Raw genomic sequence first — 26,298 nt, 5'->3', positions numbered from 1 at the left:
CAGTTAAAAGGCATCCTTTAACTTTTGCAGTACAGGCAGAAACAATTGGCCAGTGGCCCACTTGGTCCTGCATCTGGCATCAGCTGTAGCAATTCTGTGACCTAAAAGCTCAGAACAAGCACTGTAGCTTTCAAACAGGGGGAGGCGATGGGCAATATGCGAGGTCTGACCTCTGAGCACGGCTCAGGCCTGCCTATCAACCTGCAAAGGCATTGGGAAGAGGGTTTTTGTTTTGTTTTTTTTGCCATTCCCAGCTGTCCTTTTAAATCTCCCCCTCATCTGCATGTCTCCGCCCCTTGCCGTGACGTCGCCGGCCTCAGTCCCGGCTACCCCTCAGGTTCTTTGCACCCTGGCAGCTTTGCTTTCATTTCTGGTGGGATTTGGCTATTTTTAGCAGCTGGATCCCCCTCCAGTGAGCCCTGCGGCCCTCCTCTTCGGCTTTCCCCTGAATGGTTTCGACCCAGTCTCCTTCCTCTTGAAAGAAGAGGTATTTTTTATTATTTATTATTGGTATAAAAGGGAGGCCTCCTGCTGCTGTGTTTTATATGTCTGTGCATCTCTCTCCCTGCTTCAAACAGCAGCAACCCGGAAAGAAAGGCTTTATGTTTTAATTGGATCAAAGGCGACCCAGGAGCAAAGGACAGGAAGAGAGCGCATTCTGTGAGTGGCTGCTGGGGGGGGGGGGGGGGGGGGTTAAGCTCCTTTTCGATCATGGTAGTGTTTTGCACGGGGATGAATGATAACATGTAATCTGCGTTGTGCATTGTATAATTACGGTATTACATGATATCTGCATGCCAGTAATGTGTGTATATATATATATATATATATATATACACGAGAAATAGATTTTTTTTTAACCTCTCTGTGTGTGGGTGCTGAGTAATCTCTGCTTGTGGTTTCTCTCTGATTTGTGGGTGCATGTGAGTTACTGTGTGGTCCAGGGAGGCTGGAGAAATAATATATATAGTTTAAACGAAGGAGGAGGAAATTAATGGGGACCCTGCTAAGGGGAAGAAGTGTGAAATACCTAGAACCCAAATTGTGGCAAGAACAAGCCAGCAAGTTTATACAGGAAGGAGATCAGCTGAAATAAATTTCAGACATTTTTTGATTGGATGACTGTGGAATTAGCTCAAGGGTGTGCACTGAAAAGGGTTCACCTAAGAAAACTGAGAGCAGTGTTAAGTATTTAGCAGTTAAGATTCACTTCAAGAGTGCAAGGTTGGTTCATTAGATTGTAAGCTCTGTCAAGCAGGGACAGTTTCTTGCATGCTCAATGTACAGCCCTGCTTGTGTTTGGTAGCACTATAAATAATATAATAGTAGTCGTAGTATGTGGAAGTCCAAGGGGGTATAGGATATGGACTAGAAACTGATAGGTAGCAACCAGTTGGGGGAGGGGGGTTGCTTTGATCATGTTCAAGATGACAAAATAATATGATAAGTGGCAAGAGCCAATGGGATGCTGGGGAGCATAAGAGCAACCTGAGGCAGAAATGTCCCACCCCATTCATTGCATCATGGCCAAGCAGGGGAGGCAATGGAAAGGGCAGAATTTGGGCACTTCTGCCTCCCTTATGCCCTGTGCAGTCGCACTACCTGCACAGATTGCTGTGGCCCTGGCTTATGTCTCCTGCACAGGTAATGGGGAAGACACTGCCTTGAATACTGTGTTCAATTCTTCCAAAGTGGTATGGAGGCTGCTCCAAAAATCACGTGAGAAGAGACTTGAGGGCCTATAAAGGCACAGCTAGAGGAGAGAAATATGATGAACATAAGATTTGCCGCTGCTGGGTTAGACCAGTGGCCCATTGCCCATCATGCCCAGCAGTCCGCTCCCACGGCGGCCCTTAGGTCAAAGACCAGTGCCCTGCTAGAGTCTAGCCTTACCTGCATATGTTCTGGTTCAGCAGGAACTTGTCTAACTTTGTCTTGAATCCCTGGAGATTTTCACATATCTGAAAGGTATAAACTGGGTAAAGGAAGTAAGCCTTTTTCAGAAGAACAACCCAGTCCTTGAGATACACCTAGCCAATCAGGTTTTCAGGATACCCAGAATGGATATGCATGAGATAAATTTGCATACAATGGAGGAAGTGCATGCAAATCTATCTCATGCATATTCATTGCGGGTATCCTGAAAACCTGACCAGCTGGTATGTCCCAAACATTGTGTTGAGAACCCCTGCTCTAGAAACAGTGATTCCCAGATCTGTCCAGGATATCCACAACCCAAACCTGTCCTAGTGGAACCCCTACTGACCAGGTTTTCAGGATATCCACACTGAATATTCATGAGTTAGTTTCGCAAGCAACTGAGGCAATGCATACAGATCTAACTCATGAATATTCCTTGCAGATATCCTGAAAATCTGACTGGCTTGGGTTCCCCCAGGACAGGTTTGGGAAGCACTGCTGTAGGAGAAAGACCTGCATGCAGTGGAGCCAGTGTATGAAAATTTCTCTTCTTCATATTTCATGATGGATATCCTAAAAACCAGACTGGGTAGGGGGTACTCCAAGGCTTGAGCCACATAGCACTAGAACAGGGATGTCAAAGTCCCTCCTCAAGGGCCGCAATCCAGTCGGGTTTTCAGGATTTCCCCCAATGAATATGCACGAGATCTCTTTGCATGCACTGCTTTCATTGTATGCTAATAGATCTCATGCATATTCATTGGGGAAATCCTGAAAACCCGACTGGATTGCGGCCCTGGAGGAGGGACTTTTGACACCCCTGTACTAGAACAAGCAGTCATGATGTGAGGCTCCAGAGGACAAACTCAGGAACAACATCAGGAAATAATGCTTCTCAGAAAGGGTAATGGAGGCATGGAATGGACTCCTTTACAAGTAGTGGAAACAAAAAAGCATAACAGACTTTGTGAAAGCCTAGCATGAGCCTAGAGCAGGGACAGACAATTCCAGTCCTAGAGAACCACAGGCAGGTCAGGTTTTCAGGATATCCACAATGAATATGTATGAGATGGATTTGCATGCACTGCCTCCTTGAGATGCAAATCTATCTCATGCATATTTATGGTGGATATCCTGAAAACCTGGCCTGCCTGTGGCTCTCGAGGACCAGAATTGCCTACCCCTGGCTTAGAGCAGGAGTGTCAAAGTCCCTGCTCGAGGGCCGCAATCCAGTCGGGTTTTCAGGATTCCCACAATGAATATGCATGACATCTATTTGCATGCATTGCTTTCATTGTATGCTAATAGATCTCATGCATATTCATTGGGTAAATCCTGAAAACCCGACTGGATTGTGGCCCTCGAGGAGGGACTTTGACATCCCTGGCTTAGAGGATCCCTAGTAATGAAGGAGTGAGGAGAAAGCCAGAAAGTGGCTGGAGCCTGCAGCATTGACCCAGGATTGAAGTTTGGCAGACTGCATGAGCCCGGTGATCCGTTTCATTGGTTCCACTCCACTATTTGGACTCTGAAACTGCTGAGAGGTTTTTGAAGCTGACCCCTGTTTTAACTTGCGCTTGGTGGCGCACGTCTCTCGGTTTGAGCACATTACGCCTGTTTTGAAAGATCTGCATTGGCTGCCAATCAGGGCTGGTATCGAGTTTAAGACCCTGTGTTTAATTTTTAAACTATTGAATGTTGGTGGTCCGGAGCTGTTGCGATGTTCCATCATGGAGTTTACGTTCTGGAGATAAGCTTTGTTTTGGATGTGCCCTCCCTGTGGGTGGTAAACTTCTGAGTCACCGGAAAGTGATGCTTTCTGTTCAGGGCCCTGTTTGTTGGAACAGGCTCTCTATGGATCTCAGGCAAGAGAAAGCGGCCTCTCTACTTTCAGATCTGCTCTCTTCCACACTCCTTCCCCTCTGGCATCCTTTCAGGTCAGCAGTCTATCTTCCCCAGTCTCCCCACCATCCTTACTGCTTCTCATCCTCATCCAGACCCTAGTCCTACCTTCCTGACCTTGCTCCAGCCTGCTGCTGCGCTCTATGGGAGGAAAAGCAGCCATAACCAGGTTGTGCGCTGGGCAGGACCGAGCGGAGATGCAGCAGTTGCTACCAGGCTGGCTTTCCTGACTGAAAGCAGAAATGCAGCTATTGCTTAAGGCCCAGCAGAAGGACATCATCAGGCTGCATCTGGGAAGTTATTTGTGCTCTGCTTCCACTAGTCGTATAAAACTGGAGGGGGAGAGGGGGTTTAACATATTAGATGGCAAAAAAAAAACCCCCACCTCATCTTATGTTTGGATCAGTATAGTATTTCTACAGATTTGCTGCTTATGTTTGTGTCTGTCTATAAAATGTGCAGAGCTCAGAGACTGGTTAAAAAAACACGTGGTGAAGGGCTGGGTGCTGTTTTAATTAGAGTGCCAGAGAGAGAGACATACACACAGGGAAGACTGGATTAAGCCAGTTGATTCTTATCTCCTGCACAACAGTAGGCCTGTGTGTGAATGTACCTTTAGTTATGTGTATGTGGGTTTCACTTTAGCATCGCTGCCTTAGATCTTGGTGTGTTAGGCCCCCATCAGACGTCACATATGCAGCTATCTCCGTTGCCTGACTAAGGTTAATTTTTCGGTGCAGGAATGTGACTGCCGCAGGCCGTGACGGGGCTGGGATCCGAGTACTAGGCGCCTGAGGCAAATCTTCAGGCGTGGCACCCTCCCCCCCCCCACACACACACTCTTGGGAGATTTTGATAGCCCAACTCAGCAATCGTGATCGCTCTAATGCTGCCTATGCGAGATCAATCCAATAAACGTGCATAATTGGACATGATACTTCTAAATATTAAGCTTAGGGGTCCTTTTAATAAGATTTTAGTGAAGCTCGTAAGGATAAAATGGGCTTGTTAGCACTTAGTGCACCAGAGTTAAATGATCCCTTAGGGCTCCTTGTACAAAGGTGCGCTAGCGTTTTTGGTGCGCGCTACACGGAAAATACTGACGCCAGCTAAGCGCGCGCTAAAACCGCTAGCGCACCTTTTTTAAAAGGAGCCCTTCGTCTTTGTATGGCATATGATATATGTGTGTGTGTGTGCGTGCGGGCGCACGCTTTTCCAACTCAGAATGTTCACCGTACTCTTGTTTGTTTCTTAAAGCAATGCTGCCATTCGGACAGTTTAAATAATTGAGCTGACAATTAACTAGGAATCTATATTCGTCGTTATACCTCTTATGGGACCAACATAAGAATGATCGAAAGTGATGTGAGCTTTCCAGACCACAGAGGTCTTGTAAGCATCTGAGGAGGTGCCCCGTGTGGTCTGGACCACTTAACGTTTAGCGTCGTCGATAGCAGCTCCAGTAATTGGGGGGAAAATGGCCAGTGCCAGGCAGGCTTCTATGGTTTGTGCCCCAGTTGTGGCTAGACAGATCTGGACGGGCTGGCGTGGGCAAATCTAATCTAATCTATTACCGGGCAGAATTCTACAGTCTGAAAATAGCAAGAACATACTCGTATCGTATATCGTATTGCATTATACTGTATGCTATGAGTGTATCTTGTTGGGCGGATTGGATGAACTGTACAGGTCTTTGTCTGCCACTGTCTACAACAGTGTTATTAGGTTACTATATTGGACCAGTAAAATATATCACAACCTGCAGAAAACGCAGCTGTTATGCTATATAGGACATCAGACTTTATCCACTGCTATGTATTTCATTGTTGAAAGAGGTGGATAAACTTTGGGTTTTGACTAGTCGTATTAGCATATTCTCTCATAGTGGGGGCTCCTCATAGCATAAGGGTCTTAGAAAGCTGTCACCCTAGCCATATACTCCCCTATATGTACATAGGTTAAATTACCCAATTAGGAGTTTTTCTTTACATGCAGCAGGTTTGTCTATGTAATATAACAATATTCTACCCTCTCCAGTGAAAGGGGATTATTTTGATTACTTCGTTACATCAAACCCCATTGAAATCAAAGAGTCTGGGAATTTGAAAGTAATATTTACAGTATGTTACATTTTTGTATTTAAGTGATTGTGTATTTGCTGTACCATGCATGTATTCTGTTAGTTTTTATATTTAATGATTTATTATTTAATAGCATATTTAGGGGTCCTAAGCAGGAAGTGCTCATACGCTAATTGGTGTGTCTGCATTTCCATGTAATAATTTCTGAATTCTCCTCTTCAACCCCCAGACACATACCCTAAGCAAAAAAGTTAATTAATTTGTTTTGCATGCAGTTTGTGCACGTATATTGCAAAATTATTGCAGGACACCTCAGCACATGTTATAAGCAAGCCTTTTTCAGCTGTGGTAAGCATGTGCTAGTACTTAACACAGCTCTATAAAAGAACATAAGAATTGCCATAGTGGAACAGACCAAAGGTCCAGTATCCTGTTTCCAACAGTGGCAATCCCAGGTCCCGAGTACCAGGCAGAAACTCAAGAGTAGCAACATTCCAGAGCTGAGATTGTGATGTCATAATGTCTCATTTCACCAATGCCTAAGACCCAGCCTCATCAGTGATTTCACAATAGCTGGTTATTCTATACTTGACTCACATAAGAGCTGCCATACTGGGACAGCCTGAAGGTCCATCAAGCCCAGTATCCTGTTTCCAATAGTGGCCAACCCAGGTCCCAAGTACCAGGCAGAAACCCAAAGAGTAGCAACATTCCAGAGCTGAGATGGTGATGTCATAAAGCCTCATTCCACAAGTGCCTAAGAGACAAACTCATCAGTGATGTCACAATGACTTGATTGTCCTATACTTGGCTCACATAAGAACTGCCATACTGGGACAGACCGAAGGGTCCATCAAGCTCACTATCCTATTTCCACACTGGCGGCAAAGATGGCCAAGGAACAGACCAGCGGGTGACATCAGCTAGGACGTTTACCTAGTTTAAATATTAGATTTTAAATGTTGACTAAACTCGCAGGTTGATAAAATGACGATTTCATAATCTCTCGCTTATGGAATGCTTGATATCTCTTCTAAAATGGGATGTCTACACACCCAAAAAAAATTGGGTCGATTGACAGCCTTGAAAAAACAAGTGCCACTTAGTTTAAGGTTAAGGCCGCCTCCTCAAATTTCAAACGGAAGATCCACTCATGTTCTCTGTGTAGGAGGGCTAACCTTCTATCACCTCCTCTTCTAAACGGTGGCACATGATCTATAAGACCGCATATCAGCATCGATAATGAATGTTCATAGGTCTTATAATGTTGCACCAGTGGTTCATCAATTTTATTACGTGATAAACTCCTTCTGTGTTCTCCAAATCTTACTTGAAACGGTCTTGTAGTTTCTCTTCTATATAGGGGTCCTTTTACTAAGGTGCAGTAGCCGATTTAGCGTGCGTTTAGTGTTAATTTTTAGCGTGCGCTAAATTGGCTAGCGCGCCTTAGTAAAAGACCCACATAATTTGTTACACGGGCATGCTATTGCATGCACCACAAAAGCAATGGTGCACCCATATCTGGAATACTGTGTCCAGTTCTGGTCACCGTACCTCAAGAAGGACATGGCATTACTTGAGGGAGTCCAGAGAAGAGCAACTAAGCTAATAAAGGGTATGGAAAGCCTCTCATATACTGACAGATTGAAAAAACTGGGGCTGTTCTCCGTGGAGAAGCGGAGACTTAGGGGAGACATGATAGAAACCTTCAAGATCCTGAAAGGCATAGAAAAAGTAGACAGGGACAGATTTTTCAAATTATGGGGAACCACAAGTACAAGGGGGCACTCGGAGAAATTGAAAGGGAACAGGTTTAGAACAAACGCTAGGAAGTTCTTTTTCACCCAGAGGGTGGTGGATACATGGCACGTGCTTCCGGAGGCTGTGATAGGCAGGAGCACGTTACAGGACTTCAAAGAAGGTTTGGATAGGTTCCTAGAGGAAAAAGGGATTGAGGGGTACAGATAGGAGTAGAGATAAGTTATAGAAATAGGCAGGGACCACTACTCAGGCAATAGGCCTGATGGGCCGCCACGGGAGCGGACCGCTGGGCGAGATGGACCTCTGATCTGCCTCAGCGGAGGCAACTTCTTATGTTCTTATGTGGTTTTATGTCTTAATGGAAACTTGTGCCTCATTTGTGGAAGAATTAAAAATATCCGATCAGTTCCAGTGTGGAATCGCACATTTGACATTTCCCACATTCCATCAAAGACAGTAACTGAATTCATAGGAAGAACATCTGCTGGACAAAGTATTTCTTTTAAATTATGATTTCTGCTTTGTGCAATCCATTAGACTCTTGTCCTCAAAAGTAGGGTGCGGTTGGACTATTGACCAATGTTTCCGTAATACCGCTGCCACTTCTTCAATGCCCTTCCCAAATCTTAATACACAGGTTGGATTCCATTCATTAACCTCTGCCTGCATGTCTGAAAGCAGAAGGTCTCTATCCACGTTGTTAGCTGTAATTATATGCAGTGTGAACCACCCTTTCTGGGTATCCCCAGTTTAGCGGCCTGTCTCTTAAGTTCTCTTGCTTGTATCTTCAATGTGATTTTCTTCAGCTGTATTACAGTGTGATGAGACCCACATACCTCTTCCCTCCAGGGCTGACCCCACAAAGATGTGGAGTCAGAGTCGGAGTCGGAGACAATTTTGGGTACTTGGAATTGGAGTCGATAAAAATGTACTGACTCCTGATAAATTTAAATTATAATTTAAAAAAATACAGCAAGTTCAAATGTCCCATTTCACAAACAATAGTCATAATCAACACATTGTTTCCGGGCATTTTTCGCCAATCTATGCCAAAATGCGGGCAAATTTTTAAAATATTGCACAGGAAATTACGTTTCGCATAAAATAGCTGTAACTTCTGAACCATTGTTTATTTTTGAATAAAAATTTCAGTTTCTTTTCTTATAATTTGAACACATTTTTTAATTATTTTGTAATAAACAATTACAACATTCACGTTTAATTTCAAAAATTAAAAAATTACTCTTTTATACTGAAGAAATTTAAGGAAAGACAACCAAGGGCTCCTTTTACTAAGCTGAGTTAGGGAGTTAACGTATGGAACAGCGCGCACTAAATCGCCACCCACGCTAGACCTTAACGCCAGTATTGAGCTGGCATTAGTTCTAGCCATGTAGAGCGGGTTTAGTGTGCGCTAAAACAGCTAACGCAGCTTAGTTAAAGGAGCCCTGAATTTGCCACTATTTTATTTAAGATTTTACTCTCCCTTCCGACCCCAATTCCATGAATCGTCAGGTATCTCTTCACCGCCTAACGTCTAACGATAGCTAATGCACTGCTTTCAATGCATATTCATTGGGGAAATCCTGAAAACCCGACTGGACTACGGCTCTCGAGGACCGGAGTTCCCTACCCCTGGTCTAAGGTTTGCTTTGGGCTTTGTTCCTTTCTGTTGCCTGGCTGTATGTATGTTTCATCGCGCTCTCCTTTTATCCCCATACTGGAACATGTGAACCCCAACATCCTGTGTCTGTTGTTGACCCGCTTGGGGTTAGTGTCAGTAGCTGCTGAGAGTCACAACACAGTTCTCACTCTTTTTTCGGACTGGATCCCAATATTCCTGCCAAATAACCCAACAGAAAAATAATCAACAGCCACTTCAGTGCCTGCCCTATGCATCTGTTTCCAGAGGGCAGCGAGAAGGTCCATTAGTAGGGAAGTTTGACTCTAGTCTAGATTGGTTCTGGAGGGAGACAAAATTAGCTTGTTAAACCAAAAAAAACAAACAGATTACACTTTCCCATAGGGTGATACTAAGTTCTCGAATGTAGCACCTGGAGGGTGTGGTTCCTGTAGCCAGCAATAGCTGACATTAGAGATTTGTGAGCTGCTTTAAAACAGGTGTGCTTGATAAGAGCCAAATGTAGACAAAAAAAACCCCTCTAAAACTGATTTAATCAGCTCCCTTTTTTTAATAAAGAAAAATCCAGATTGGATCTTTGTAAAATCGTAGAATCGTGCCAGCATTGGCTCTTCCTCTTGAGTTGAAAATCACTGGGCTTGATAGTTCTTTGATCCAACTCATTATGGCAGTTCTTATATTCTTATGTTATGTTCCCTATAATCTCATATCATGTCATTGTGAATAGTTCACTTAATAAATACACATTTTTATTTTTGTCTTCTAGGAAAAGATATTGCCTCTTGAGGGAGAAACTGACTTCTAGAGGGTTAGTACAGCCTTCCTACAGGGCAGTCTGCTGTAGGTCTCCATGGTTTTCTTTCTCACTGGTACACATTATTTCAAGGAATTGCAGACATGTGTTTATTTGTGAGCTAAGAGTGACTCATGAGTTAGAAGCAGAAGCCAGTAATTTAATCTCTAATAACAAGTGAGAAAACCACATGTATGTAATTCCCTGACTGCCATGTGGCACCAGGCTGTGCCTGCTGAACGTGGGTATCTCTGTGGCTGCTAATCATACATGTGACTGCTTAAAAAGGAGGTACAGGGATTCTCCGTCTATGCCAAATGAAGTGAGAGGGACGGAGGGAGGTACAGGATAGAGAGTTGCGCGGGATAAAAAAATCCCACCCATCCCCGTCAGGATCCCCTCCGTCCCCACCCGTCCCTACCAGGATTCTCTCCGTCCCCACCCGTTCTCGTTGGGATCCTCTCCGTCCCCACCCATCCATGCAAGGAATTACCTCCATCCCCGCCCGTCCCCATAAAAAGCAGCAATTACTTCTGACAAGATCATCAATTCCAGTTTCTTTTGTGTTTGCGCTGCTGTTTTCCTTGTGGAATCTCTTTGGTGGAACCCTTTTTTTGTTTTCTGTTCAGGTAATTAACTTATAAACCCCCCTCTTTTACTAAGGCTGATGTGTCCATTATATTATATGGATGTACCCTGCTTCCAAAGCCTTCCATCCCCGTGGGAGTCCCGTGGGCCAGAGGGGGGTCCCCGTGGGAGTCCCTTGAGTTAGGGGGGATTCCCGCGGGACCCGCAGGATTCCCGCGATCCCCGTTCCCGTGCAGACCTCTAGTACAGGAAAGCACTGGCTTTAGAGAATACATCCAAGGAGTAACCAAAGACAGTGGCAAACAGATCAACAACACCAAGATGAAAGTTGTGCTCACCCTGGTGGCCCTCGTCGGGTGAGCTAGAGTTTTATCACCAGTAGGAAGAGAATTAAGGGGTCCTTTTACTAAGAGCCTCTTTATTAAACTGCGTTAGCAGTTTTTAGTGCAAAGAGCCGCCATGAATGGCCCGCGCTGCTCCCGACGCTCATGAGAGAGATTTGCCTGCACTGCCCTTCTTGGTATGCAAATCTCTCTCATGCATGTTCATTGTGGATATCCAGAAAACCTGGTCTGCCGGTAGATCTCGAGGACCGGGCTTGGGCAGCCCTGCCCTACAGTGTGTTAGGTTTCAGGGGAGATGGGACTTGTCTTCAGAATGGGCCTTCCTTTTTATCTGGCCTTATTGTCCCCCTACTCAGCAGTTAAATTACTTTGGTCCATTCATGATCACCATCTACTCCTTCCCAGTCCTAGACATGCCCAGCTAGAATCCATAAGACATCGTGCATTTCTCTTCAGGGTTTCTTTCCTCTGGAATTCTCTACCCCTACCACATCCATGCAAACATCTGTTTCTTTGTAATCTCATCCTTTTTCTTAGGAGCAGAAGGAAGATGAGTGAATCGGGTGCGAAGACAGGTCAGATGCTGGCGTCCAAGCAAGAGAAAGAGACGACTGAGAAGAGAGGGCGTGGCCGGCCCAGGAAGCATCCCCAGGTCTAAATTCTCTCATTTCATGCAATATTAGTATTCAGCATTCAGCTTTGATATACCATCCATCCAGCAAGGTATATAAGTGGTTTACAATAATAGAGAGATCGAACAGGGATTGTCTCTTACATGTTTAATGTACAGCGCTGTATACGTGTGGCAGCGCTATAGAAATAAGTGGTAGCAGTAGTAGAGAAAAGAAGAAATAGGAGGGTGAACACAAGGTTACAATATTAATATCAAAAGTTATTTCAGAATTTTAGAACTGATCAGTATTATAACTATAAAACAGTAATATTATAGAAACATAGAAAATGACGGCATAAAAGGGCCATGGCCCACCAAGTCTGCCCACTCTAATGACCCACCTCCCTAATTTCTTCCATGAAGAGATCCCACATGCTTATCCCATTTTTTTTTTAAATCTGGCACGCTGCTGGCCTCAATTACCTGCAGTGGAAGATCATAGTAAGAAACAAAAGGTAGGATGAATGAAAAGTAGAGGAGCAATATTATTAATTTTAATGATTAGTGTTCACTGACCTCTGCTTGCTAAATGAGGTTTGAATATTAAGTACCGAGCCACGTCTAGGCATTGAATATCTGGGTTATCGGTGGACCCTGAACTTATGCAAGTACTTGCTGACATTCAGTGCTAATACCCACATGCAGTCTTCTCTGCCCAGTTAGCCATGTGGGCATCAGCGCTGAATATTGTCAATGTATGCATACCTTCTAGCTCTGCCCCAACTCCATCTCCAGATCACCCCAGCACTGTCTGGATTGCGCTGGGGCAGTTATCAGGTCTGTAGCAAGCGGTGTGCGGCCAGGGCTTCTCTTTTGCTGATGTCACTAAAGTGGGCGGGGCAGGTATGCATCATGTCAGTTGGGGGGGGGGGGTTGCACAGGACACTTTTGACACTTGCGATGCTACTGACAGTCAGAGCTGATATTCAGTGACACTACTTGGTTAAGTGCTGCTGAACATTGGCGGACAGACCTCTCAATGTGATTTAAGTGGGCAGGAGAAGCTCCTGCCCGCTTAAACCATGCTGAATATCAACCTCACTATTTTTTAGGGGGGGAAAGTAGGTGCAGTCTCTCAGCTTATTAGGGGGAAGAAGGCAGTCATTTTGCTGTCTGCCTTGATTGATGCTAATGTTCGTAGTATTACCTGTGTCACCATTGATTTAATACATTTCTAGATTGCCTCGCTAAAAAAATATGTCAAAAAAGCATATACTATAAAAGCATAATGAAACACTGAAATACAATATTGCAATGAAACACAAAAACAACATAACATAAATTCAATATACATTTTAGAAACTGCAAATGTCCAAATTAGACTTAGACGTCCTATTGAAAAAGCCCCTCTGCGTCTTTAGCGTTTAGCATATGCTAACGTGGTAGTACCCTGTGATAAATTTCTCCCTTAGTGATAAGACCAGCACTGGTAAATGGTTATGGAGCCTAGAAGCTAAAAGCCATATCTAACTTCTTTTTATTTATTCGATTTTCTAGCCCGACCTCCCAAAACAGCCCAGAACAGGTTACAAGTCTACGTACATAAAGGTTAGTGATAAGATAGTTGGAGTAAGGGCTTCAAATAAGGATAAGGCATGCATATTTTGAGTTAGCGATAAGATAGCTGGTGTAAGGGCTTTAATTGAAGATAAGGCAATTTTAACGATATGAGCATGTTCTTCGACAATGTTGGAGCATAGTAAAAACAAAAAAACAAACCAAACAACCAAATAAACACAACAAAACATGCATGATGGGCCTCAAGAATAGATATGAAGAACCAATAAGACCCGACAAGGACTGTGTTTCAGCAGAATGCCTATGTTAGTGGTCATCGGTAACGGGTCCTGCAATGGATGTGCAATCCTTTATTCTTTCAATACAATGGAACAAATCCAGCAGTTTAACAAAAGTACAAACAAAACATTCAATTCAGTCAAATATATGAAAGCTCTAAAAAAAAAAAATAAATAGATTTTATCTTCCATGGATCAGATTCAGCTACATTAAATTATTATTATTATTTTTTTTAAGAATTCTTACTAAAAATGACCTCTTGTGGGCTGCATCTGCCCAAAAGCCATAATTAAAGGATTGCTGCTATAGAGTCAACCATGATGACAATACTTTGTGTCTTTCCCTATGGAAAACTTCCTCCCTCTGATTGATGGGGAGGGGGACAGTAGCCTCCCTTCTAGTAATGCTCGACTGTTATTGTCAGAGGCTCAGGGGAGATATGATAGAAGTCTATAAAATACTGAGTGGAGTGGAATGAGGGTAGATGTGAATCGCTGGTATAGAAACATAGAAAGATGACGGCAGATAAGGGCTATAGCCCATCAAGTCTGCCCATACCATTGACCCCCTTTTAAGTCTACTGGCCCCCTTAACTCTACTGACCTGCTCTATTAAGTCTACATCCTAGCGACCCTATTCATTGGTATGACTCTCGCAGTGATCCCACATAGGTATCCCATTTATTCTTGAAGTCTGGGATACTGCGGGCCTCGATCATCTGTACTGGAAGCTTGTTCCAATGTTCTATCACTCGTTCCGTGAAGAAGTACTTCCTGACGTCTCCACGAAACTTCCCTCCCCTGAGTTTGAGCGGATGTCCTCTTGTGTTCGAGGGTCCTTTGAGAAGAAAGATATCATCTTCCACCTCGACCCGTCCCGTGATGTATACTCTTTTCAAAAATACCAAGACTAGGGGGGGCATGCGATGGAGCTACTAAGCAGCAGTTTTAAAAAAAAAAAGCAGAGAAAATATTTCTTCACTCAACATGTAATTAAACTCTGGAATTCATTGTCGGAGAATGTGGTAAAAGCAGTTGGTTTAGCAGGGTTAAAACAAAAGTATATAAGCCATTATTCAGATAGACAGGATACTGGGGTTGATGGACTTTTGGTCCGTCCCTGTGTTCTTAATCCGAGCATAACACATTTGAGGCACAACTGAATTTTTTTTTAAGGTTTCCTAAGAAGGTTTGTTCTACGGATTTAGCCGATAAATTGAAAGGTAGCTGTAAATTTGTGCTTAAATTTGGTGCAGCAAAGAGCTTTTGCCGCCATAATCTCCTGATGGCCCATTTGTGTGCTGAGTTCCCTTTTAACAATCGCTTGTTGCCCACAGGAGCCCAGCGAAGCCCCAACTGCTAAGAGACCGCGAGGGAGGCCCAAGGGAAGTAAAAACAAGAATTCATCCAAAGGGAGGGTAAGTGAAGCATTCCTTCCATGGTGAGGAGGGTGTGAATTCCATGTTCATACGCTGTTCCTAGAAAACTGTACTAGTGCATGCTGGGAGTACATTTCTCCATGTACAGCCTGTTCTCGCGTGCAGAGAAGAACTTTTATAACATGGTGTGACCACATATACACTTGAAAAATGTGCTTATACTTTTATGTGATCTATCTGTAGGTGTTCCCAGGGGTGGAGTTTGAGCAGAGATGAAGTTTCAAGTGTGTATTTTCTAAAATAAGCAAGTCATGGTTATAGTGCACACAGACGCAACACATTGACACCAAGTTCTTGTCTTATATCTGTCAGTAATGAATTCCAGGGTTAGCATGTACTTTCCACAAGTACATGTGCAAAGTAAGAAATCATATCGGTATATTCTACCCCTGTGCACACCCACAGTGAAGGTATGCACCATGAAATTTACGCATGTATTATATAGGAGGTCATTTACACAAGTAGCTAAAATACCAGCATTTATACTCCTTGTAACACCTAAAACTAAGCAGCTTCTCATAAAATTGCCCCTTTACTGTGTTAGAGAAAAGAAAGAGTGTGAGAAAAATGAGTGCTGGCGTGCTTGTGGACTCAGGACTTACCATGAGAGGGCAGGTGCTAGTACAGGGGTAGGCAACTCCGGTCCTCGAGGGCCGGAATCCAGTTGGGTTTTCAGGATTTCCCCAATGAATATGCACGAGATCTATTTGCATGCACTGCTTTCATTGGGGGAAACCTGACTGGATTCCGGTCCCTCAAGGACCAGAGTTGCCCATCCCTGTGCTGGTAGTAGTTTGGAAGGTGTATTTCAATCTTCGGTTAGCGAATGGACTTGAGCCTTATCTGGTGGTTCCTATGTTCAGGATAGTGTTGCAGGCGATGGTATTATCTGTTTTTGATTACTATTTGCTTGGAAGGAATGAACAGTGGGCCAAAAATGTCTTGCCTAAGGTCAAGAGAAGTGTCAGTGGGACACCAGAGATTTGAACCCCAATTTATCTGACCCTTGACCCATTGCTCTAAATGTTAGGTCCTCCTTTTATTCCCTTTTATATAGCTGGATATGAGCACCACCTTCCTTCTGTGCCTTCTGCACCTGGGTGTCTAACCTTAGCTATGCTCACTTTCATAAAAAAAATATTTATTTATTTTTTCCCTCCGGGGTGAGGCTGCTTTTTTAACTGATTATGTTCTGTTATGCTCTTTAGAAATCCGGAGGGACGTCTGGAAGACAACTCAGAGGCAGACCCAGAAAATCAGTAAGTGCAGTCCACGTTCAGTGTTGTGCAAAGGTGAAAGCAGCTTCTGGGATTAGGGAGTGTTAGAGTAGAGAATGATACGGGGACAAATTTATCCCCATCCCCCGCAGGAACTCAATTTCCCCGTCCCATCCCCATGAGTTTTGTCACTGACCCTGCCCTATTCCTGTAAGCGCTGCCTTAACCGCACAAGCCTTGAACACTTATGATTTTAAAGTGTTTGAGGCTTGTGCAGATGAGGACGCAGCTTAGGCATTGGCGGAATGAGGCATTATGACATCACAATCTGAGCTCTAGAATGTTGCTACTTATGATTTTAAAGTGTTTGAGGCTTGACCAGTTGAGGACGGAGCTTAGGCATTGGTGGAATGAGGCATTATGACATCACAATCTGAGCTCTAGAATGTTGCTACTTATGATTTTAAAGTGTTTTGAGGCTTGTGCAGATGAGGACAGAGCTTTCAGGGACAGGAAAAGAGCTTGCCAGGACAGGAAAATGTGTTTCCGCGGGGACGGAGAAAAATTTGTCCCTGTGTCATTCTTTATGTTAGAGGACTGGTGCTACTCAGTCCAGGGCACTTCAGAGAACAAAGACCTCATGCGTGCACCACCAGAATGGGAACAAACTAGAAATATAGAAGCCTTTTTACTAAGCCGCTCTAAAAAGTGGCCTGTGCTATCCCCAGTGCGAGTCATTCCCATGCCTCAAGGCCACTCTATAGCATTCCTGTTTCTGTAATAATGGCCTGGTGCCAATAGTCCCATTATTGCACAGTCATTAGTGGGTAAGCGCTTAACCGACACCTATTTTGTAGGCAGTAAGACCCAGATTTTATAAACTGTGCTGGCGGCGGCTGCCATAAAATCGGCCACTGATTGCTTGTCCATCACGCGGCAGCGCTATTTAAAGAATCGCACCTTCGGGAATGGTAGGCGCCAGAAATGTAAGCCAGGGTTCTCAAGACCTACCTTTCACGGTGAATCGTACTTACGGAGGCGCTTTACGACACTTAGTGCCACTTCTGGCATTGTTCGATATTTATAGTATATATAATATAAAGAGAATCTCACTCTTTACACCAAAACAGTTCACTCCAACTTAGATAATATAGTAGCGCTAGATAATATATCAATGTTTTATAAATTCTTTCTTAGTCCAGTTTCTTTACAACAGTACATCTTAGGAATTCAGATATCCACCATTATCGATAGATACAGGTGGTGAGATTCTTCATGATTCCAAGTACTATTTCCCAACTATTTACTTATTTCAATTATTTTATATAAATATAATAAATAATAGACTTAGCTTATTCAAAGGCCATTCCCCTCCCCCACGCGTTTCACCGAACTTTCTCAAGGTCGGGGGAACTGGACATTACAGCATAGCTTCTCCTAGTATTCAATGGCTGATTATACTAGGAGAAGCTATGTTGTAATGTCCAGTTCCCCCGACCTTGAGAAAGTTCGGCGAAACGCGTCGGGAAGGGGAATGGACTTTGAATAAGCTAATAATGCTTTTTTCAATCTTCACATGTTAAGGAAAGTCAGATCCTGCTTCCACCAACAACACTTCGCTGTTCTCGTTCAATCCATTATTCTATCCAGACTGGATTACTGCAACTCCATCTACTTAAGCCTAACAAAGAAAAGTCTTCTCAGACTTCAGCGGATTCAGAACACCGCGGCTAAACTAATCTTTGCAAAAAGCAAATTCGACCACGTCTCCCCGCTTCTGTCTAAGCTTCACTGGCTCCCAGTTATCCTCAGGGTTCATTATAAATGCGCCTGTCTAGCCTTCAAATCTCTACACGGCATCCTTCCTCCCTTTTTTCCACTATCTTGGCTCTCCCCGAATCCTAACTCCACCAGATCCACTCAAAAATTCAAACTATCCTTCCCCTCTTTAAAAGGCATATCCCGTACAGGAAAACTTGGGACATCCCTCCTCTTCAGGATCACCGAGCTGTGGAACAGCTTTACTGCCCCTCTTCGGAGTTCGACCTCCCTCCAACGCTTCCGAAAACATTTGAAAACTTGGCTTTTCTCTAAAATGTAACTACTCCCTCCCTCTCCATTATACTAAGTCCCCTCTTTCTTTCTTTTTTTACTAAGCCCTTCTTCTTTCCATTGGAGTTCCTTTCTATATTAATTCCTGTAAACCGTGTCGAGCTCCACTTCTGTGGAGATGATGCGGTATACAAACTTAAGGTTTAGTTTAGTTTAAGTCTATTATTTATTATATTTATATAAAATAAACTGAAATAAATAAATAGTTGGGAAATAGTACTTGGAATCATGAAGAATCCCACCACCTGTATCTATCGATAATGGTGGATATCTGAATCCCTAAGATGTACTGTTGTAAAGAAACTGGACTAAGAAAGAATTTATAAAACATTGATATATTATCTAGCGTGACTTCTGACATTAGCCACGCCTACAGTGGCGCCTCCATAGGTGTGATGCAGGCACTGTTGTTTTAGGCACCAGGAGACACCTTGAATTTTATAATCCCTTTTAAATGGTGTTTTACGCTTAACATGCCTTACCAGCACCTTAGTTAAGGCGCCATCTATAGAATATGGGCCTAAGGGTTCAATCACTAATCTTGTGCTAATCAGTTGGCATGCAGCAATGCCCATGTGCTAATTAATTGGCATAGCTGCGCTGACATTCCGCCCCTAAACATGCCCCCAGTGCTAAAAAATACATTTTAATTTTAGGGCATGAGTAACGTGACAATACATCCCGTTTTGAACGGGACCATCCCGTTTTTAGGGAGCCTGTCCCATTGTCCCCAAGCATAGCTTCGGGACGCCGAATTATCCCATTTTCAGGGGCCCGCTGTAGAAACAAGTACCATAGCGAATACAGCCCTCCCACCCCCGCTACCTTTTTTAAAATTCTGGCGGCTGCCTCCTGTCCTGATGTCTTGCGGCGTGCCTGCCTGGTCCTGTGAAGCTCACCGAATGGCTGCCGTCAGTTCTCGTGAGTCCCGCAAGAACTGACGGCAGCCATTCAGTGTGTGGTGCGGGACCAGAAAGGCACGGGAAAGCTCGCCCCTGCCTTGTGCGCCGCTCTGCCGCTGCCAGAAGACATCAGGACATGAGGCGGCCGCCGGGATTTTAAAAAAAGTACCGGGGGTCCTGTCCTGTTTTGAGGGGGGAAAAAATGGTCAGGTTAGGCATGAGTAACATACACACATGCAAAACGACCGCGGTTCACCTCAGCATATTGACCTGCGATAAAAGTACGCATCAGTGTTTACCTCAGCTTAGTAAAAGGGTCCCTTAATTTGAGATCTGCTTTTGATTGTAAAAGTGGATTTTGATGAGAATCAAAATTATTCCAGCCTTTCATTTATAGGGTTACCAGAGCTGATGACCCTGGTAACCCTTTTCTGTAGTTTCTTGCTTTTCATGTGTCTCCTAAATTCTCCCTCCTAATGAGTCCAAAGAAGGGATTCTTCTGAGATGCTACTGATTTTTGTATCTTTGTTTTTGCAATCCCTCCCCTTCTCCCAGCCTCAGGATTTAAGTGTATGTGTGAGGAAGCCAGGAGTCTCTGACACATGTGTTGATATCCAGGCATGCAGCCAGCCCCTAAGGGAGGAAACAACATACAATCAGTCACTTCCTGTTGGAGCCCCTCTTTACCTCTTCCACCCCCACACCCTTTCAATGTGGCATGCTCCCTCACTGAAGACAGGCTACACAATCCAGATTTTATGAATGAAGCCGGGAGGAAGTGGAGACAGCTGAGTCAGAATCCTGGACTGCTGTGACTCAGTACAGCTCACTCTGTCACAGTGTGCATATTGTTTGCATGTGTATAGTTCTGCGGCTGAGAGAGAGGGGACATGGATATGGATTTTAGGTGTAATTATTTGCCTTTCCAAATCCAAGCTGCAAGCGATTGGCAAATGCCTGTCCAGTGGGGAAGTCCCTCCACCAGAGACTTCACAACTTAAGTGAAGAGTGAAGTAACTGTCCTAAGCTCATGAGGGGTCTGTGGAGGAAGATCACGAGGGGTCACAGTGGGGCTGAAGCAGAAAGATTCCTCAGACATTGGTGCAGGGTTAGCGTGGCTTCTGCTTGCAATTCTATGGCCGCACATTGCAGAGAGGCATTTTCCTGCACAGGATAATGCTGTGGGAAGCCACGCATAGGACACCAGTACACAGCATTGAAATGAAGCTGTTAAGCTATCCAGCCCCAATGTAAAAAAGTGTGCAAAAGACTGTTAAGGCAGAGCACAAGACGAATGCTTTCATGCCGCCTCAGAGGATCGAGTCGGTTCTGCGAATGGCCACCAGGATGGTCTCGGGGCTAAAGGATCTAACGTATGAAGAAAGACTAAAGAAGTTGCGGCTGTACTCACTTGAGGAACGAAGAGAGAGGGGAGTCATGATTGAAACGTTTAAGTACATCACGGGTCGCATCGAGTCAGAAGATGATATCTTCTGTCTCATGGGTCCCTCGACCACCAGAGGGCATCCGCTAAAAATCAGAGGAGGGAAGTTTCATGGAGACTCCAGAAAGTACTTCTTCACCTAAGAGTGGTGGATCAGTAGAACAGACTCCCACTGCAGGTTGTTGAGGCCAGCAGCGTGAAGGATTTTAAGAGTAAATGGGATGCTCACGTGGGATCTTTAAGAGAGTAAATTCGGGAGCGAATACTCTGGAATGGGCAGACTTGGTGGGCTATAGCCCTTTTCTGCCACTATGTTTCTATGTTTCTATGTATAAGATCATAAGAATAACCTTATTGGGTCAGGCCAGAGGTCAATCTAGCCCAGTCGCCCATACTCACGATGGTCAATCCAGGTCTCTAGTACCTGGCCAAAACCCAAAGAGTAGCAACATTCCAACAAGTAATAATAATAATAACTTTATTCTTCTATACCGCCACAATCTTGCGACTTCTAGGCGGTTTACAATCAAGAGTGCTGGACATTCAGCGAAATACAATAAGTAGATATTCAGAGGAAATACAGAGATCAGAGACCTCAGGAGGCAATAGTATAGAAATACAATTTTTCTGAGCGAAAATGTAATATGTACATTTTAGTAAGGTAATGTCCGACAGGACCTGTTGGGGATAAATAGCAACGTAAAGTTACGATAAGATGAAGATAACAGATGCAGTAAGATTCTGGAACCCTAAAGAGTAGAAATATTCCAAACAGAATCCCCAAAGAGTAGCAAGATTCCATACTACCGATCCGAGGCAAGCAGTGGCTTATCCTATGTCTGTCTCAATAACAGACTATGGACTTTTCCTCCAGGAAAATTGTCAACCCTTCTTAAAACCAGCTCTGCTCTCTGCTCTTATCACTGTATTTTGATCCCTGACTTGATAACTCCAGTCGCTCACCTGCCAGATGACTTCTTCCTCCCTCCCCTACAGTACACATTGGTAGACCTACCTATTGTATTTTCCTCCCCCCTTCCTTTTCTTTTCTATCTCGATATATTTTTTATTTCCCTGTTCCCCCTTTTCTATTGGATTCAGTCAGTTTATTTTGGTTAATAAACCCCAGCAATTTTATTTCTATTTTTTACCTGATACTGGGGTTTTTTTTTTAGCTGTATTTTACTAAAATATTGTAAAATGTTTAGTTATTAGCATAGTAGATGATGGCAGATAAAGACCCAAATGGTCTACCCAGTCTGCCTAAACATGGGGCTCATTTTCAAAGCACTTAAACTTACAAAGTTCCATAGGTTATTATGGAACTTTGTAAGTCTAACTCCCTCTTTTACGAAACTGTGATGGCAGTTTCTAGCGTGGGGCGCCACGCTGAATGGCCCACGTTGCTCCCGACGCTTATAGGAACTCAGTGAGCGTCGGGAGCAGCGCAGGCCGTTCAGCTTGTTTCGTAAAAGAGGGGGGTAAGTGCTTTGAAAATAGGCCCCTGGGCACTCTCTATAATTTAATGATTGAATTTAAATGATTATTTTTCTTAGATATTTCTGGGCCAGAAACCCAGAGCTCTGCCTGGTATTGTGCATAGGTTCCATCTACTTTGATAGATGGCATATCAAGTGACAAATAAACTTGGAAACTTGGATTAATGGATCCTCCCCTGCCACTCTCAAAACATTTCCCTGTAGCCTGGTGAGCCTCCAAGGCCCCCTTCCCTGCATAATCTTAAAAAAAAAAAAAAAAAAGAGACATGAATGATGCCCATTCACTCTTGCCTCTATAGTGCCATATTCCAAAATGGTAGGGCTCGACCCTACGCAGTTAGAGAATTTTCCCTTAGACTACCAATGCTGCCCCTTGAGACTCTGGGCATCACTTAATCTCCCCATTGCCCCAGGTACATTAGATAGATTGTGAGCCCAACAGGACAGACAGGGAAAAATGCTTGAGTACCTGAATAAATTCATGTAAACTATTCTGAGCTCCCTGGGGAGAATGGTATAGAAAACTGAATCAATCAATCAATAATAAACAAATATGGAGAAAATTCACAATGCTGTGTATTAGAGCCGTGCCGTTATGGTTCTAACACACAGCTTTGTGCATCAGCCCCTGTATATGTGTCTGAGTGTGTATAGTATGTCACTACCTATCTGTATATCTCTGTAAGCATAAGTGAATACCATATATTTGAGTCCATGCGTGTCTGTTGTTTGTCTGCTGGAAGATCTTGGTTCTCTTAACCCTTTCAGGACCATAAGGATCGTAGGCCAATTTTTGTGGTTTTGACGACATTTTTATGGTAAAAAGGGCTTGCAGATGCCAAAAAATTGATTTTTTTTGTGAAATATCATTATTTTTTTTTAAAAAAATCACACTTCTGGCTTATGGACAGTGTGGCAAGTGAATCTTCTCGTCAATCTGGCAACGACGCTAATGAATGATTGTCGGAACCAGTTTGTTTACATAAAGGCAGTATCATATGGAATCCGTACATATCAAATTTAGAACTGTAGACTATCCCAATCAAAATTTATAGGATTTTAAAGTTATGGGACAAATATGTCCCTTGGTCCTGAAAGGGTTAACCCGTTGAAGAAAATTATTTTACAGGCGGAACATGCCAGGCTGTTTCTGGCTTTCTTCTCCCTGTCCAAATTGAAAGTGCAACATTGTTCGTTGTTTTTTGTGAAGGTTTGAGTTGTAGGGAGGAAGAACCGGAATAAGGGCATGGATATGGCCGGAGACTCTGGGGGGACCGAGGTCTAGGGTTATCAGACCTCTGGATTTACCCAGACATGTCCTCTTTATAGAGGACTGTTCGGACGGCTTTTCAAAACCTGGCACTTTGTCTGGGTTTTGAAAAGCTGTTGAGACATCGCGGTGACATCACGTTGCATCTGCGCATGTGCCAAATGCACTCCAGACTTGGCCCGAAGAGACAAGGTTTACGTGGGGCTGGGGTTGGGGGACGGAACAGAGCGGGAGTGGAACGACCTTAATTGGGGGTGCTCTAGCACCCACAAAGCTGGCACCTATGCTTGTGCTTGTCCATGTGTTCACCCTTCCCCTCCCCCCCACCTCTTGCATTTGAGGCTATATCACTTACCCTTACAGAATAGCACATAGGATCCTTCTGGATATTCAGTGCTGATTAGCTGTGTGACAGTTTGGAGAGCAAGCCAGATGGAGGGTGAAGATATCTTTCATCTAGAAGCTAGTAGCAAACTAGCAAAAATAGCTTTAGTTTTATAAAGATGAATGCCTGGGCAGCCTTTCCACCCTGATCTGCCTTCCTGGGATACCACATTGAGCAGTTCTGAAGGCATCATTATCCATTGGCCAAATACAGATCCTATAAATTAAAACCTGCTCTGGACAACTATGATTTTCAGGCCTCTTCTACATTTTCTAAAGGTTCTTTGAGTTCCATCAGTGGTTGTTTGTTTTTACTCCCCTCTTACAGGAGAAGGAGGACGAGGAGGAGGCTGGGTCCCAGGAGTCTTCAGAGGAAGAACAGTGAAGCACCTCAGACTGACGCAACCTCACCATCACTCAGCGCCCCAGTTTCCCATTGGCTCCAGGCTTCAAGATGTCAGACCTCCGTCTTGCACTTGGGGTGGGGTAACCCACCCACTGCATTATTGCTGGAGAGTACCCCACCCCAGCCAAGGACTAATAGTGAAGTTGGCGGGAAAAGGTTGGGAGAGGGATCTCAGTCTCGATCTTCCGGGGTTCTGGACTTGGATATGTGCAGTGTTGGGTTTATGGGGGAGGCGGTGAGAATGATTTTGTTTGTTTTGTTTTGTTTTCTGGACAGGGTTAAAATTTAACCTACACATTTTTGAGTCTCCTTTTCAGGGATTGTAAACAGAGGGCAGTGGGGACATCTCTTCTAATTAATTTTTTCCCTTCTTTTTTTTTTTTTTTTAGTAATCTCTCTTCGGTAGGGCTGAGTGCCTCACTGTTTTTACAGTATCCCCTTTAGTTTCCATTCTGCCCCTTCCTCACCCCTTATAAAAAGAGACTGGTTTCAGATTCCATGTTCTCATCTCCTGGATAGACAAATGCTTCTGTGGCTGAACCCTCAGCCTCCTCTCCCCCTCAAGTGCTGCTGTTCCACTCTCCTCATCACTCCTGGGCATAAATTCAAGTCAGATTTCCCCCTCCCCCTGAGAGATGCATAATCTCTCTGGCCCTGATGCACAATGCTCCAACAGCACAGTAAAGTATACCAAGGTAGGAGCGATTTTTCTTGACCAAGTGATGCTCAGCATGAATGGCATGCAAATTATATGCATGCTATTCATGTGGAGCAGGTCCGGTAAAGGTGGAGGAACTGTGCCTGGCGCATGCTCAGAAGAGCAATTGCTAGGCATAGCTCCTCCTCCTTCCTGCAGCTGTCATTCTTCCCTATGCCCAGCTGATGGCAGCTCCAGAGCCTCCATCAGCGAGCCGGCAGAGCGGAGGCTGCTGGCTCAGCTGATTCGCAGCTTCCTCTGCCGGCTCTGGAGCCACAATTACAGAATGACACGGTGACAAAATTCATCACCGTTCCCGTCCCCATGGAAAACCGCGGGAAACCATCTTCATGTCATTCTTTAAAGAGAGAGGGAAGAATCAGAGTATGAATGGCCACAACCACTGACCCGCAAGCTTTGCTTTGAAGAATGCTGGTGTAGAAGGACCGAGGTTGAAATAGACACTAGAAAATGACATGGGATTATTTCCCGCGGTTATCCGCGGGGACGGGAACGGTGATGAATTTTGTCACCGTGTCATTCTCTAGCCACAATCACCTTTTTTTTTTTTTTAAAGAAGGGCACAGCTATTGTGCATGTGCACAACACATGCACAAAGTTGCATCCATTTTTTAAAAAGCTGGCCACAGCTGAGCCAGCAGCCCCTGCTCTCCCAACTGGCCCCAAGAAATGTTTGGGTTTGTTTTTTTAAAATGGATGCCGCTGTTTGCCAATACAAGCAGGATAGAATTTTGCCCCTTAAAAAAAAAGGGAGGGGGGTTTCCCTTTTGTACATCACAAGGAGAGCTCATTTAAATACGCATAAGCTCTTTGTGATACATTTGCATAGAGTTCTCGGTAGCTGCAACGAGGATCAGTAGCAGCCACAGAGAACCTTTTTGTGCATCAGGAGGAGAATTTCCCATGGCAGGACTGCTTTAACAAGTCTTACTGCCACGGGAAGCTTTTGTGCATCAGGGCCTCTGTTTCTAGGACATTATTAAAATATCAGTACAGATTTTGGACTTTGCTGCGACCAGTGGCATAGTAAGGGTAGGAGGCGTCCAGGGTGGTGGCGCTCCCGTGCCCCCGCCCCCCACGTACCTCTAAATCTTCGCCAGCATGAGTGGCTTTGGCAGCATGCTCCTCGCGCCAGCATTGGATTTCCCTCTGACATCACCTCCTGGCCCCATGACCCAGAAGTGATTCAGAGGTACGGGGTGGGGGACGGGAGGGCGCGGCAGAGAGGAGCCAGCGCCTCCCACCAAATTGGCGCCCGGGGTGGTCCACACCCCCACACTGCCCCTTACTGCGCCATTGGCTGGGACAGTGGGATCACTGATAGAAAGCCAACTGCAGACGAGAGACACCTCGCACTGTCTCTGCTAAATCCCCCCTTCCAAGGGCATTATTATTTTATTAAGTTTT

The 26,298-nt window shown here is 44.4% G+C and overlaps 1 protein-coding gene across 5 annotated transcripts; it reads left to right on the top strand.

Annotated features, from left to right (window-relative positions):
- Positions 1–306: 306 nt before the first annotated feature.
- Positions 307–24,468, top strand: HMGA1 (high mobility group AT-hook 1). Of its 5 annotated transcripts, none has more exons than XM_033918653.1 (7): positions 307–487; positions 10,073–10,114; positions 11,569–11,683; positions 13,202–13,252; positions 14,838–14,918; positions 16,148–16,198; positions 24,096–24,468. In XM_033918653.1, the coding sequence occupies exons 3-7, from the start codon at positions 11,582–11,584 to the stop codon at positions 24,150–24,152; spliced, it is 342 nt and encodes a 113-aa protein (XP_033774544.1). In that variant the 5' UTR covers positions 307–487; positions 10,073–10,114; positions 11,569–11,581; the 3' UTR covers positions 24,153–24,468. The 5 variants fall into 5 exon arrangements, with proteins under 5 accessions (XP_033774544.1, XP_033774547.1, XP_033774545.1 ...); XM_033918656.1 differs by lacking the exon at positions 13,202–13,252 and adding an exon at positions 579–660; XM_033918654.1 differs by lacking the exon at positions 10,073–10,114.
- Positions 24,469–26,298: the final 1,830 nt, after the last annotated feature.

Source organism: Geotrypetes seraphini, chromosome 13 (genome assembly GCF_902459505.1).
Source record: "Geotrypetes seraphini chromosome 13, aGeoSer1.1, whole genome shotgun sequence".
Taxonomy (NCBI): Eukaryota; Metazoa; Chordata; class Amphibia; order Gymnophiona; family Dermophiidae; genus Geotrypetes; species Geotrypetes seraphini.
This window is presented reverse-complemented; position numbering and strand designations above follow the sequence as displayed.

Excerpts from the sequence above, each read along its gene's own strand:
- HMGA1 (XM_033918654.1), top strand. The coding sequence starts at position 11,582 with ATGAGTGAATCGGGTGCGAAGACAGGTCAGATGCTGGCGTCCAAGCAA. Across the intron at positions 14,919-16,147 it reads AGAATTCATCCAAAGGGAGG|AAATCCGGAGGGACGTCTGG; the intron begins GTAAGTGAAGCA and ends TATGCTCTTTAG. Across the intron at positions 16,199-24,095 it reads GAGGCAGACCCAGAAAATCA|GAGAAGGAGGACGAGGAGGA; the intron begins GTAAGTGCAGTC and ends CCCCTCTTACAG.